The 16,310-nt window shown below is 39.2% G+C and overlaps 1 protein-coding gene across 1 annotated transcript in view; it reads left to right on the top strand.

The window, feature by feature from the left end:
- Nucleotides 1-15,692, top strand: part of LOC143958927 (scavenger receptor cysteine-rich domain-containing group B protein-like) — a 107,044-nt gene extending 91,352 nt beyond the window's left edge. The window contains exons 9-10 of the mRNA XM_077467912.1: nt 2,031-2,108; nt 10,795-15,692. Coding sequence (XP_077324038.1) covers nt 2,031-2,108; nt 10,795-11,111 — 395 coding nt within the window. The 3' untranslated portion in view covers nt 11,112-15,692. The remainder of the gene's footprint in view (nt 1-2,030; nt 2,109-10,794) is intronic.
- The last annotated feature ends 618 nt before the right edge of the window (nt 15,693-16,310 follow it).

The raw sequence follows: 16,310 nt of genomic DNA, 5'->3' as shown, positions 1-16,310 counted from the left end.
TTCCTCTGCCTGTCATTTTTTAAATGACCCTGTGACAAAACTCTCAGTCCCTATAACGATGAAGGACTGCTGCAGTATAGGGCAGCGGTCAGCAGTAGTGCACCTCAACCCTATGTATTGTGGACCTATACCAGTCCTTATAGAACGGCAGACTGTACCTCACTCAACCCTATGTACTGTAGCACCCTAGAAAGACCAAGTTACCAGTCCTTATAAGGACTTTTGTGGACCAAGTAGGTTGTGTGTGAGTGATTAGCAGACTGTATGTCAGTCCCTATACCGATGAAGGACTGCTGCAGTATAGGGCAGCGGTCAGCAGTAGTGCACCTCAACCCTATGTATTGTGGACCGATACCAGTCCTTATAGAATGGCAGACTGTACCTCACTCAACCCTATGTACTGTAGTACCCTATACCTTACCAGTCCTTATAAGGACCTTTGTGGACCAAGTAGGTTGTGTGTGAGTGATTAGCAGACTGTACGTCAGTCCCTATACCGATGAAGGACTGCTGCAGTATAGGGCAGCGGTCAGCAGTAGTGCACCTCAACCCTATGTACTGTGGACCTATACCAGTCCTTATAGAATGGCAGACTGTACCTCACTCAACCCTATGTGCTGTAGCACCCTAGACAGACCAAGTTACCAGTCCTTATAAGGAGCTTTGTGGAACAAGTGGATTGTGAATGATTAGCAGACTGCAGCAGAAGGGCAGCAGTCAAGTATAATATTCTTTCTATATTTGGAAGAAAGAATATAATACGTGTACAAACCTATTACCATACCACCGATACCAGTCCTGAAAAGAACCTTTGTGGAACTAATAGTAACAGCTACTGATTAAACTTACCCTCACTGCCTCACACACTGCTTCCTGCCTGTCCCTATATAAACTGACAAAACAGAGGCTACTGGAACAATAATTGAAATAGCACTTTTGTGGACCTGATAGTAACAGCTAATGACTAAACTGGCTGTCCCTGCAGCACACACCGTCCTGTCCCTTTCTCTAAACTGACAAAAGACACTCAGGCTGCTGCAACAATCACTAGCACAGCACTGCCTATCCTGAACTACACCTAACACCTATACCAGTCCTGAAAATAACTTTTGTGTACCAAATAGCTAGCGATTTGGGTCACTGTAATCTCTCCCTGCTCCACACAGCAACCTCTCCCTATAGTGACAGAAGAAAGAATGTAAAATGGCCGCCGGATCGGGTGTATTTATAAGTTAGGGGGAATGTCCAAGAGTCCATGTGCTGTAATGTCTCAATTGGCTGTCCTGTACCCCATGATGGATGTGTCATCATAGGTCAAAGTTCTTTTACACAATAAACACGGAAGACCGCCGGGCGAACGGCGCCAATAGTCCGCCGAACGGGCGGACCGCGAACAGCCGAAATGCGCCGTGAAACGACCGCCGGGCGAACCGTTCGGCCATCACTATTCACGTGTGTTTTGATACCCACACATCAGGCAAAAACATTCACTTTTATATTTAGTTTGTTGTACCATATTTTCTCATATATACTGTATATTATATACAGGATACACAAACAACCTATCCATACAAACATTAACATTTTTACTTTTTTTCTTACATTAACTGATGCATTTAACATGTATGTAACTAAAGATTCTGGTTTCTTTTTAAATCTGAACAGAGCCACAGCCTTGTTTGTAAAGGGTGTAAAAACTTATACAAGGGCGGGCACACCTATGCAAACAAGGCACTGTTCATAAAAACTGGCAATTTGTTTTCACTTTGGCATTCCTGGTTGCAAGATTTTATTAAAAGCAAAACTGATATGCCTTAATTTCCCCTTTTGAATACAGAAAATAAAATAATATACTTTTGTTGTTTGTTTTATTTGCTACTATTTAAAGTATTTTTCAAATATTTAAAAAATGGACAGAAAACAAAAAAAAGCTATTCCAAATGGACATCATGATTAATTTGAAAAGGAATTACACTGTTTTTGCATATTCTCAATAATATTACTTATATAAATATGTATTTATTTCATAGGTTTAAAGGAATCTGAACTGTTTTCAAAAGGGAGCAGCTTTGAAGTGACAACTGAATCTGTAACACCCCCTAAAGATGGTATGTGTTTCCAGATCTTGCATTCAGTACTGCATAGTCATACTGTTGTTATTGATCCAAGTCTCTAAAAAAAAAAAAAAAAAAAAAGGAACACTTACACCAGTGCTTAGTATAAAACTGTATTATTATATAATGTGCTGGGATCTACTATTAAAGTATTTATAAAATCTGCTGATTCCATTGCTGGTAGATACAGTAGAGTTAAATCACATGACAATTTCTTATATCTCTTTGAGACTGTATTGAAGAGTTCTTTGTGCTTGATTTTCTGGGCCTGCACAGCCTTTGTGGCTCTTCTATTTGAGTCTGTATATGTATGTTATTCATTTTTAATTATGGAAAATGCACTAGGAAAAGCTGGCACATACAAAGGTTGACCAGAAAGCTCTAGATTTCCAGGCTGACAGGAACAGAGTCTGACATTATGGTAGGGCAATCTCTGTTTCGTTTTCACTTAAAATACATACACCAGCATCTCAATGCAACTTTATTGTACCAAAACAGAACATTGACCCCACCAAAATCCTCCAACCGATGGGTATAATCATTGAGAAGGTTACATTCTTGATGAAAACCCATGCGAGTGAAGAGTGTGGGTAAACCCTGGGTTTGGAGGTGATTGCTGGGCCTAACTTTGAGTGGTCCTGACTGCTGGAATTTAGGAAGATCTCGCTGTTGCGGTATGACCCATATCAGGGCAGGGGTTATTCTGCCCTTCAGGCTCCACCTCTAAAACAAATAGAGTATCATTTTTTGGTGTAAAATTCCAGTTTGTTTTACTTTCAAAGTGAAAACATGGGCTCTTCTAGTACCTCAAAACCAAAAACCAAAAAGGATTTTGCGATCCTGAATGTACTGTTAGCAATGTATGGCCCTAAAAACCTCCAGGCTAGATTTAGACATGTGAGATCCGCCGCATTAATGTGTGTTCTGCCACATCCTAGACTAGAAACAAAAAGCAAAATTCCCCATGGAAATGGACTTTAACCTCCCTGGCGGTATGATTATGACAAATTTTTGATGCTGAAAGTGGTACATTGTTTCGCAATGGAAATTTGGCATTTTATATTGTAGGCCTGTAATTCTTAGGAATAACACACTTAAATCTGTCCAAACAAGAGTCTAGTAGACATCCCGGGTATGATAAAGTTTGAAAAACAAAATCATAAATTATAATGTAATAAACTATAAATAATTATAACAAATAATAATAAGAAAAATGTAATCAATAATGTAATCAAATCAAAAACACAGAAATTTGCTCAGTTGCTGAATTGTCGCTGTCGTCACGTTCAGTGTTTGAAGACTAATCCCCACAAATCACTATCGCTCAATTCTGCAAGTGATTCTAATTTATTATCATGGTTTTCTAGCTGGTCTAAAAGTACTTTTGACGTAAAGGGACACTTTTTGGTTGCCATGGTCATTCTCCAGTTTCCAGGCAGAAAGAACAATATATATAATATAAAAGTGCATGCAGTGCACTGGACAAAGCATTAGGGACAAAAGTGAGGTGAAATGATTTGATACAGTAATGTAATCTGTAAGATTACAGTGTACTGTATGTGTTTTGTGTTTTTCACTTTTTGAATTTGGCGCCGGGCTCCGTCTACATGCATTGCGACGCTTGCAGGGAACAGAGCTCGGTACTGTGACAGATCGGGCAGAGACACAGTTTGCACACACAGCGGGGAGACCCCGCAGGATCCTGGGGACAAGGTAAGTAAGCTGTACATGGATCTTGCGATGAATTGATAAATTCAAATAGAAAAATAATTTATTGCACACATAATTAAAAATGGTAACATGGAATGTACATAGCAACGAGTGACTTAAAATACACAAACTATGACATAATTGATGGTACAGAAGAGATATCCTTCATCCAACGCATTTCAGGATCTGTTTTATCTCCTTCCTCATGAGTAGGGAGGATATCAATGCTAGTCACTTCAGTTGTGCAAAAGCACACATTCCATGTGGATTAAAAGCAAAACACGCTGCCCCAGGCAACTGCTGCCTCCTTCATCTCCATCGAGCGGCAGGTGTGTTGCATTGTAGTTTAGAGTAAAATCAAAAAAACACTTTGCAGATAAATCAAGGGAATATAAAAAAAAATCCCTAAATATGGGAAGAACCAGACCCACTGAAGCCCTATAGACAGGATCCTTAATATAAAGGCTAGATGGAAAATGGACCTGCTCCTGATAAGTGGTGTTACCGGGGTACACCTAATCCAAAGATGGTTTAGCATTTCCTTGTCAGTGATCAGTACATCTCTATATATATGTATGCATGTACTCATACATATATATAGAGAGACATACGGATCACTGACAAGGAAATGCAGCATGCCTACATGATGCCAGGACCTACATGAGGCCAGGACCTACTGCTAAACCATCTTTGGATTGGGTGCACTCCGGTAACACCACTTATCAGGAGCAGATACATTTTCCATCTAGCCTCCATATTAAGGATCCTGTCTATAGGCCTCGTGGGTCTGGCTCTTCCCATATTTAGGGAAGTTTTTTTGATATTCCCTTGATTTATCCGCAAAGTGTTTTTCTGGTTTTACTCTAAACTACAATGCAACACACCTGATGCTCGATGGAGATAAAGGAGGCAGCAGTTCTCTGGGGCAGCGTGTTTTGCTTTTAAACCACATGGAATGTGTGCAAATGCACAACTGAAGTGACTAGCGTTGATATCCTTCCTACCCCTGAGGAAGGAGATAAAACGGACTCTGAAACGCATTGGGTGAAGGATATCTCTTCTGTACCATCAATTATGTCATAGTTGGTGTATTTTCAGTTGCTCATTGCTATGTATATTCCATGTTACCATTTTTAATTATGTGTAAAATTAATTATTTTTCTATTTGAATTTACGTTCACTACATGAGTTTAAGTGCCTTTAAAGCCCATTTCCAAGGGGAATTTTGTTTTTGTCACATGTTAATGTTCATTGTGGTAAGGCAGCCTATTCTTTTTGTAACAAGGGGGGAAAACACTGCGCTACTCTAATAGAATCAGCAGCTGCCACTCAAACAAACAAAGTTAGAATAAATGTGAAACAAAAATGCCTATTCTTTTTGAACAGATTGCCAATACTCCCCATCATAAGGTGCAAGCTATTTTTCCAGGGTGCCCCAATAAAAAGATGGTTCACATGTGTGCATTGCATTCAAAACAACCACAGTATTTAGTGTGTTAAAACCCTTTTTTAGTGCACATTACTGCAACACAAAAAGTGTACATGTCAGGGCTCAAGTAACATACCAACAATCTTAACTTATTAGACCTGAAATCATACAGTGCAGCTCTTCTGGCAGTGCTGCTGAATTTTAGACTAGAGCCCAGTAAACACTACAAGAAAATTGTACAAACAATCTTCCAGTTTTCCTAGATGTTTCACAGCAGGTCAAAACTGAGGATGGTACTAATTGTATGGAAATTCTCAAATGACAAAGGTTTTTTTTTGTTTGTTTGATTTGTTGTTTTTAATTGTTTACTGTTTTTCTGATCATGTGCAGTCTTTTGTATCTGTTTTTTTATCGTACAAAATCTGTACGAAAACAGTACACATTGAATGAAAATCGTTAGTTCTGTTCACGTACATGTAAAGTCTGAATCGGATGTTGAAAGTTGTGTACACACTAAACGTAAATCGAAAGATCGATCCTCGTACATAATTTTTCTTCCGATTTTCTCATAGTGTGTACCCCACTTAAGTAAATGATAGTTTATACATTTAAATTTGGTCCTGCCCACAAGAAGACAAGATGTAAAGAATTATAGTAGCTAATGGTAGGTCAGTAAGTAAAGCTACACCAGTCTTTCACCACATGGGGACCTTAGGCATAGGAGATATGTCCAAAAAACTTTAATAAAGTATCTCCTACGCTGTTCTACTCTCCCACTGTTCCCTCGCTTCTATTAGTGTGCTTACCAGCTGTCAAAATGACAGCTGACAATTTTTATACATTACATAGCAGTAGCGTCTGTCAAAACTCAACTGCATGTGTAAAATGACACTTGCAGATAGTCTGCAAGTGTCATTGAGTATTATGCTGCGCACACACGACCGGACTTTCCGGCAGACAAGGTCCCATAGTCTTCCCGACTGACTTTCGACGGAGTTCCAATGGACTTTCTGAACTAACGGACTTGGCCACACACGTTTTGAACGTGAAGATGTAAGACGGGTCTTAAAAAGTAAGTTCAATAGCCAGTAGCCAATACTTTCCCTTGCGTCGTATTTAGTCCGTCGTACCAGCATACAGACGAACGGTTTTCCCGATATGAATTGAGTCCATCGGACAGATTTTAAACGTGTTCTATTTCTAGGTCCGTCTGATTTTTTTAAATGAAAAAGATCGGATTAGCCCACACACGATCGAATTGTCCGACGGACTGATTCCGTCAGACCTAGTCTGCCGGAAAGTCCGGTCGTGTGTACGTGGCATTTCAGTGTAACAATTGCATTGTTACATTGTATTTACTATTTTGTTTATATATGTAGATCAAATGTGCGACCTTTTGATCTGCCTGAAAAAATGGTTAAAGAAACTTTATAGGTAAAACAAAATTCCCCTTGTTAACCTTAATCAGCTGATTACCTCCTCCCTTTCTTCTCTTTGCTAACTTTTTTCCACTGTTTTTTTCTTTATTCTTATTGTTTAAACTTTTTAATTTTCCATTATTTTTTTTTTTGTGTCACATAACAAAACTATGCAAAATGGAAAAAGCACATTTTTCATTTGTAAATAACTTTGCCATGTTTTGTACCACAAACATGAATTTGTGTAATTTTAAATGGTATAATTTATAGTATAAAATATATACTTTTATTTACAGTAACACTACTTACTTTAAAGCTAACACCGGTCAACATTAGGAAACTAAAGTTTGTCCCTTAAAACAATGTATGTATTATTTTGTTATCTTAAGTAATAACAAAGCAATTCTCAAATAAACAGCTCAAAGTGGAAATGTAAAATTGTTAAAGTTCATGAGGTGCATCAAATTATGAGAATTGGTTACAGCAATTCTGTCATATTGCAGACATACTGTATGTCAGGGTATGCTTATAAACCTGAATTAATAAAAGATTATTTATATTTATATTATTTATATATTTCTAAGACACATTTATATCATACGAGGGGAGGCCAATAAGTTCTTACCCTCACTAAGATCCAGATGTGCTAGGGATCTTAAATTTAGTCCACTGATACTTCCTTCTCTACCTATCCAACCTCCTATGGTTACACATTTATCACATCGAGGGAACAGACCTTTAATACCATCTGCATAGAAGTATGCAGATTTGGAGGAAAACCAGCTATCGACTTCAGTAATGACTGCCTCATCATTGTGGAAATGTCTTCCCCATAAATGTCTCTTCAAATTTGGAAAGTCCGAAGGTGCCAGGTCAGGTGAGTAAGGTGGATGGGGCAGAGATTTAGAGCCACAATCGTGAACTAAAAAGTGACAGTTGGTACAGGTCCAAAATGCTTTGTGCAAATTCTACTTGTTGCTGTTTTTGGAAAGGTGTCAGTAACTTGAAAACCCAATGTGCAGCCTCTTTGCTTATATGCAAGATGTTATGTAATAGGTTGTAAACTGACCCCCTACTAATGTTCACCTCCCTAGCTAATACATTAATAGTCACAGGTCTATATTAAAGCACTAGCTGTTCAACTTTCGCCACCACACTTGGTTCTGTGGCAGTTGACGGATGACCTTCACTTGGGTCATCCTGTATATTTGTGCGACCACACTTGAATTCTCTCTTCCATCGTTAGACAGTCTCACATGATGGACAATGCATCTCCATACACAGCTGATATCTCTTCATGGATTATTTGGGCAGATTTCTCTTGAAGATGGAGGAACCTAATCACGGCTCGGCATTCAACTTTTTCCAGCATGACACCTACTCCATTTCTCTTGGCACTAACTATAATTCATCACAACCTACAAAAACAAAAATTGGCATGTGCAGTATCTCACAAAAGTGAGTACACCCCTCACATTTTTGTAAATATTTTATTATATCTTTTCATGTGACAACACTGAATAAATGACACTTTGCTACATTGTAAAGTATTGAGTGTACAGCTTGTATAACAATGTAAATGTGCTGTCCCCTCAAAATAAATCAACATACAGCCATTAATGTCTAAACCACTAGCAACAAAAGTGAGTACATCTCCTAAGTGAAAATGTCCAAATTGGGCCCAAAATGTCAATATTTAGTGTGGCCACCATTATTTTCCAGCACTGCCTTAACCCTCTTGGGCATGGAGTTCACCAGAGCTTCACAGGTTGCCACTAGAGTCCTTTTCAACTTCTCCATGACGACATCACAGTGCTGGTGGTTGTTAGAGGCATTGCACTCCTCCAGCTTCCATTTGAGGATACCCCACAGATGCTCAATAGGGTTTGGATCTGGTGACATGCTTGGCCAGTCCATCACCTTTACCCTCAGCTTCTTTAGCAAGGCAGTGGTTGCCTTGGAGGTGTGTTTGGGGTTGTTATCATGTTGGAATACTACCCTGTGGCCCAGTTTCCCAAAGGGAAGGGATCATGCTTTGCTCCAGTTCATCACAGCACATGTTGGCATTCATGGTTCCCTCAATGAACTGTAGCTCCCCATTGCCTGCAGCACTCATGTGGCCCCAGACCATAACACTCCCACCACCATGCTTGATTGTAGGCAAGACTCCTTACCTGGTTGCCACCACACATGCTTGACACCATCTAAACCAAATAAATGTATCTTGGTCTCATCAGACCACAGGACATGGTTCCAGTAATCCATGTCCTTAGTCTGTTTGCCTTCAGCAAACTGTTTGCGGGCTTTCTTGTGCATCATCTTTAGAAGAGGCTTCCTTCCTCTGGCGTATGGTCTGAGCACTGACAGGCTGACCCCCAACCCCTTCAACCTCTGCAGCAATGCTGGTAGCACTCATATGTCTATTTCCCACAGACAACCCCTGGATATGACGCTGAGCATGTGCGCTCAACTTCTGTGGCCGACCATGGTGAGCCTGTCCTAAGTGGAACCTGTCCTGTTAAACCGCTTTATGTTCGTGGCCACCATGCTGCAGCTCAGTTTTAGGGTCTTGGCAATCTTCTTATAGCCTAGGCCATCTTTATGAAGAACAACATTTCTTTTTTTCGGATCCTCAGAGAGTTCCATGCCATGAGGCGCCATGTTGAACTTCCAGTGACCAGTATGAGAGAGTGAGAGTGATAACACCAAATTTAACACACCTGCTCCCCATTCACATCTGAGACCTTGTAACACTAACGAGTTACATGACACCGGAAAGGGAAAATAGCTAATTGTGCCCAATGTGGACATTTTCACTTAGAGGTGTACTCACTTTTGTTGCCAGTGGTTTAGGCATTAATGGCTGTGTGTTGAGTCATTTTGAGGGGACAGCAAATATACACTGCTATACAAGCTGTACACTCACTACTTTACATTGTAGCAAAGTGTAATTTCTTCAGTGTTGTCACATGAAAAGATATAATAAAATATTTACAAAAATGTGAGGGGTGTACTCACTTTTGTGAGATACTGTATATTACTAAGATATCCACCTGCAAAATGTTAGATCCCTAGCACATCTAGATCATGGTGAGGGTAAGAACCTATCATCTCGTATAAATAAGAAAATGTATTAAACTACAGCCAAAATAAATTTGTTTTAGTTTTGGGTAGCATGGCAAAGGAGTTCTTCTCTTTTCCTACTTTCTGCAAAAATCTGGCCGCTCCTACACCGCCCCTGCTCCTTGGAATTAATGGGCAGCGCTTCCAAAGCGCCTGTAGAGTAACAAGGCGGTTTTACCCCTTTCTTCTGCCTCTAGCGGCGGTTAAAAGCTCCCCGCTAGCGGTCAAAAAAAGCAGCTAAAACTACGGTAAAGCGCTGCTAAACCTGGAAGCTTCACTGAAAATATAAAATCTTCATCTTGCAGAAGAACACTGCCATCTTAAAGAGGAAGTAAACCCTGAACTCTTTGATTCCCTGCAAAGGTAAAGCATAATGGACTACTATGCATTGCATAGTAGTCCATTATGTGTCACTTACCTGACACAGGAGCCAGCAAAGTCACCGCTGTCCCCTGTAATTCCGAGCGTCCATCTTCTTGGTGGGTCTCCGTGGGTTTCGCTGCTCCGGCGAATCACAGCGCACGGGAGCCGACACTCGTGGCATATCGCCGCGATCTGTGGCTTACCCAGTGCGCCTGCGCGCATGCGCCGTAGACAGTGGTGGCTATCTTCAGGTAAATATCTCCTAAACCGTATAATGCAGCTTGTATTTAAAAAAGTCACAGCATTTTTTATTAAAATGGTGCACCAAATAAAGTTACAAATGTCCTTAAAAAACGTTTAAAAATGAGGTAAAAATTAGGTATGTAAATGAGTCATTGGGGTAAATTTAAACAGCTGTAAATATTCCTGGTGCATGTGTTTCACCTGCAGTATGTTTGCTAAATGCCACATTAAGCCTAGGTTCGCATTGGTCTGATTTGTCATGCAATTTGACATCAATGACTTCTGTAATGGTTTATGAAAAAAAATATGTGGTTATTTAGTAGTAATAACCTGATATAATAAAAAAATGGACTTTCCAGATTAAAATTATGAATAAAAAGTTTTATTTTGCCAGGGTCTATCCGTTTAGTGAATGGAAGCCACCGGTGTGAAGGTCGTGTGGAAATATTTTTCCTATTGCAGTGGGGAACGGTTTGTGACGATGCATGGGACATGAAGGCTGCAAAGGTGGTGTGTCGATCCTTGGGCTGTGGAGCACCTTTTAAAGCCTGGGGAGAAGCATGGTATGGACAGGGAACTGGTATCATCCTCCTTGACAATGTTAAATGTCATGGCAACGAAAGTTCCTTACTTCAATGCTCTTACATCCGATGGAATGTCCATAACTGTGATCATTCAGAGGATGCTGGGGTAAAATGTGGACTTGACTGAACAATGCATTATTATTTGAATGCAAAAAAATGTAAATGTATAAATTTTGTAAATATTGTTGTACCTTTGTAAGTTTGCACTTTATTACCCCATTTAAATCAAGAAGACATAAACATACAATGTGTTAAACAGTAGCCTTATACAATAAAGGTTTAAAAAATGTTGAAGCAGTTTAAGCAGACTGCCGTTTGTGCCTATTGTGGTTAGTTGGCTTACCTTGTAGCTGAGAGATCTACTAGCCATTGTCCCACTGCTAATGACATCCTAAACTAAGCCTGTGGGTTACCTTACATTATTCAATGGCCGAAGGTCCAGGATTTGCACATCCAGGTGCCTGCTTGCATGCCCCAAAGTTCTTTCTGCTGTATAGCCTATTCCCAGAACCCGGGCTCTCTTTTATGCCAATATTGGGCTCAATTTCAATGGTTGATATCTGGCTTGACTCCCCTCCCCCATGTACTCTATTGAATGTGGTGAATATTTGTATTATATAGTTCTTGTTTTTTTAGGATACTCAGAAACTATGAAGGTAATCAAAAAATGGAAGTAGGTACCAGCTCTTCACCTGGGGTCAACTCAGGTAGTGTAATTAATCCACATGTTTACTTTAGGCTTTAGATAGCTATAGACAAATGTATCTCTGGTATTCATTAATGGCAATCTGGAGACTTCAGACTTTGGTTTGCAAGACTGTATTGGGTGAAAAATAATACAGTATGATAGGGGGATATAATAGTGGCTTGCCTTATTCCTGCTCCAGCAACCAATGTTCTTTTCCATTTAATTGGTCCTACATGATAACATCCAGCAAGGGGCGACCCCACGATTGGAGAAGAGGAGTGGTTTTGTGAAACCAGTTACAAATACAAAAAAGGTGGGGAGGAACCCCACAGAAGCAAGGGATAAACTAAGTGTTCCTCTTTGTTATGTCACCCAAGACCAAACAATCATATTACCCTTTACAAAATGGGGGGCAACAAAGCGATTCTTTTCTAAGCTGACTGCAATTCAGCTTTAATACGGGGAAGTTGCAAAAACTCTGCCAAATAAGAAGGTAGCCTGATTTGCAAAAGATCTGAATCTAATTGTTTAATGTTGTTGTTAAATGCCCCTCAAGGTATTCACCACAAATACAACATGCGTAACATATAACAAGCTTTATTTGTGTTTTTTCTGTACTGTGAAGCATTTAGCATTATGAAATTGCTAACTCTCATACTTTGAAGTTGATCGGAATCACATTTTCTAATGTTGTAGGGTTTCTTGATAAATGTCTTTCAAGGTATTTACTCTATACAGTATGTGCTATACAAAAACATAACAAACTTAAAGGTTTCTTATCTGTAGAGTCGAGCATTTAGCACTCTGGAATTGCTAACCTTCATACTTTGACAAAGATTACATAGTGATATCCTGAGCTGTTGTCATTAAAAAAAAACTGTACATCTTTAAAATAAGCCTCTCTTGTTAAAATGTCTTTTAGGTAAGATTTCATGACTGTTTTGGTGAAAAGGAGTTGTATGCATTTCATACTATATCTTACTTTACAAGTCACCTTTCCAGGCTAGGTATCATTATATTGATTATGTTGGTGTGACAACAAAAAAAGGCTTATGTAAAACTTTGAATAATACGATAGTAGTTTTCAGTTTACACTGAAAATATTTTTATATGATTATTGTAAATGAAATATATTGAAAATATACCTTTTTGGAATCTCTGTGATTTATTAGCTTGTGCTGTGAATAATGTATACTGTACATTTGTAATTATTTTTTTTGTGTTAGATCATTATCAGATTCAAACAATTTCATACATAAACAAATCTGCTATGACAAAGCCTTTTTGTTTTCATGAGAATGCAAATATAGACATCTTATAGCTTATGCAGTAATAAAGATACTAAAATCTAAACAAAAATTCCTAAAGCAAACCTGTAAATAAGAAAAAAAAACTCAAGTCATCCTTCACCCATACTTGCCATCTGCTGGTGCTTATACATACCTAAGCAATGCATAGGCACACGGCTTGCTTTTGAGTGTGACATTGGCACCAATACTAATAATAATAAGTATAATTAATTATTTCCAGTGACTTTGTGGAAATGATGATAAAAAAGTATAGGTATCAGGACTCATGCACACTGGATGTTAAAATAATGTTATAAAAGCTACAGAAGCCTTGCAATGAGTTTTTCAAAGTTTTTTAACATTTTTGCAATGGTGTTTCTCAGCGTTTTTCCGCGTTAGTGCTTTTAATGGGTTTTCTTTTTTTAAGAAAATATTTTTATATATTTTTTTTTCATTGGATCAAAAACGTTAAATGTCGGTGAGCCATGTTTTGAGCATTTATCAATGTTTATGCACGTTTAACATTTTTAATCATTTTTTGTGGTCAGAAAAACAACTCCTGAACGCGATTTTAGGGTATTCAGACAAAAGCCCATAAACTCCACTGCTGATAAACGTCCAAAAAACATCCATGTGTGCATGGACACATAGGTTAACATAGAGGGGAGTTTATGGGCTGTTAAAAAAAAAAAAAACACCCAAACTCCCAAAATGGCCATTTATGAGCTTCAGTGTGCATGGAGCCTCAGAGGGTGTCTGGTACAGAGTGGGAAGGGTTGTGGATTTCTTGAGCTAGCCATACACAAGCCACATACTCACCTTTTCATTTTCTGGCATTCCCACCAAATGAGCCCTCTGGCAACCTCTGAAATATAAGGGGGAATGAGTCGGAATTGCATGGAAGATTCTCAAAGATACTAGGTTTCAGTGGAGAAGTAGCTTCTAACTGGTCTCCCCCCCCATTACCTGGACAAAACTTCCAGGAACATCTGGTTCTAATCCAATTCCACTGTATTTCCATTTCAGTCTCTCTCCCATTTGAAAATGTAAGGAGACTGGAATATACCAGGGTAATGAGGCACTGGCCTTCTGTCTTGTTTAATTAGGATACTTCAAAGGGTATATGGGAAGATAGGACAGTTTTCTCAAGAAGTTCATTTTATGTTAGAGTTAATTTTATGTTTTCCCTTGAGATTCTCAAATGGGATAATCCCTGAGTCCTCAGGAAGTCTGTGCTTACAAGTTTTGACAAAGCCAGATAATAAATTCTTGTGAGTTTCTATAGCTTGAGGGGACCATTGGGTTACCTAATATCGCTAGTAAAGGGATGTGTGGTGAAATTAATTTATGTCTAAGTTTAAGCTGTCCCAAAGCCTTAGGGAATGTTTGGCAATGGGGCATGTTATCACCACCCAGGCCTTTAAGGGCAAACCAAAACAGGCTGCCTATTGAGACTGGGGTTCAAAAGCACGCTTTCAAGGAGACCCACAAGGAGGTGCTCTTGTCAGACTGTCACTGTGCTACTTGGGTGATATGGGCTGTTTGGTAGTACCTATGAAGAAGGGGGAAGTCTAGACCTCCTTGGAGTTTGGGTCTTTGTGGATTGATTTAGCCATTTGAGGGAAGATACCCTTCCACACAAATTTTAGGATTTGCTTCTGCAATACTTAAAGTTGGTAGAGCTAAATAGGCATAGGCAATATTTGGGCATGATAGAGAAATTTGGGTAACAATGTTATCTTCACTGTTGTCATCCTAACTAACCAGGATATGTTGTGTATTTCTCAGGAAGTCAAGAATTTATATAGGTGAACAGTTTAAGATAGTTGGCTTGATGGAGAGTGTGACAAAGATATGACCAAGAGAGATTAATACCTAGATAGGGCAAGGAGGAAGGGGTCCAGGAGGAGGCAAAATAATTGCTGAAGAGTATGTAGCATATTATTATTTGGGAGAAAGATCAGGGGGTTGGCTAAATTAAGAGGGGCATCATTGGCAAATAAGCACATTTTATTGAGGGGGCCTTGCCACTTCAATCCCATGCATGTCCTTGTGTTGATGGATAGTCTGTGTCAGGGGTTCTATTGCAAAAACAAGCAGAAATGGGGATAGCAGTCAACTGATCTGTTAACAGACAACTTGTGTGGTCGAAAACCAAAATATCTAATGTGGGCCTGCCAGGAGCCATGCAGAACCCTGATCCAGGCCAACAATAGTACAAACTGCAGGTAATTTAAGTTGGGGGAATTGAATGCCTTTTTGAAGTCCAAGGAAGGGAGCATTAGGGGGCTCCTTCATATGTTGTTGCCTGCCGAAATGAGATGAAATCCGCAAGCACTAAATTTACCCTGGTTGGTAGTACTTTGGCAAGTTGTTACAACCTTCATAAATATATATATAAAAAAAAAAGTATAAGGAACTGGACAGGTATTATATATACAGGGACAACTGTTGTGTCCCACCTACAATGTTATTTTCTGAATTGCACTGAATGTCATTACGTTGTGTGGTCTACTGTCATCTAGTAGCAGTGTGGTGCTACGGCACTTTATGTTCACTTTGTATCTCCCTTTTGTTTTCCCTTCCTGTTCACTGTTCTTAGGAAAACCCTATTTTCATGTTCCTTCAGTTATTGTGAATTCCTTATAGTGAAAGTACGCTGGGAAGATCAGTGTCTGGAAAAACCTATTTGTACTGTGCTCTGAGAGAATAAAATGACATTGGATTTAAATTCTGTGTTTTACTGGAGAGTTAAGCTGTATGTGGATTGTGCTGAATCAACAAGTGACCATACTATCTGGACAGATTGAGATCAATGGAGGTATGTCAATGCATGAAACAGAACAACAGTTTTTCACAATCACAGGACTTTTTCATTGGAAGTAGAAAAAGATTAAAGCTAGTCTCTTGCTACGCCTTAAAAAAGCATAAAAACATGTCAAATAAATTGGGGAATTGAGAAAGAGTTGTGCAAGCATACGCTTGCACAACTCTTCTAATCATAAAAAAATTGGATCACATGCTGCTCCTAGGTTATAATTAACAAAAGGTGCGTTTGGTTTTCTGTTCTCCTGTGTCTGTGACTGACAGAACTGAGACATAAGAGCTCTCTGCCAACTCAGCCCACCCACTATACTCAGAGTGGAAGGGAGAAGAAAGGTTGTTAACCCTGAAAGCTCTGCACATGTACTGTGATCACTGCATGGGAAGACAGGGAGATGGGAGCTGTCTGCTGACAGTTCTCATCCTGTAGGACAAGATCACACCTGGCGGGAATCTGTGACAGTTTTCTTCTTCTTTTTTTTTTTTTTCTTCCATGAAAATTTTTATTGAAAGTAATGAGAATACA

This window comes from Lithobates pipiens, unplaced genomic scaffold (assembly GCF_037356315.1).
Source record: "Lithobates pipiens isolate NorthernLeopardFrog02 unplaced genomic scaffold, aLitPip1_a1.2 Scaffold_65, whole genome shotgun sequence".
Lineage (NCBI taxonomy): Eukaryota > Metazoa > Chordata > Amphibia > Anura > Ranidae > Lithobates > Lithobates pipiens.
The sequence above is the reverse complement of the archived record's forward strand: the minus strand, read 5'-3'. Positions and strand labels throughout refer to the sequence as shown.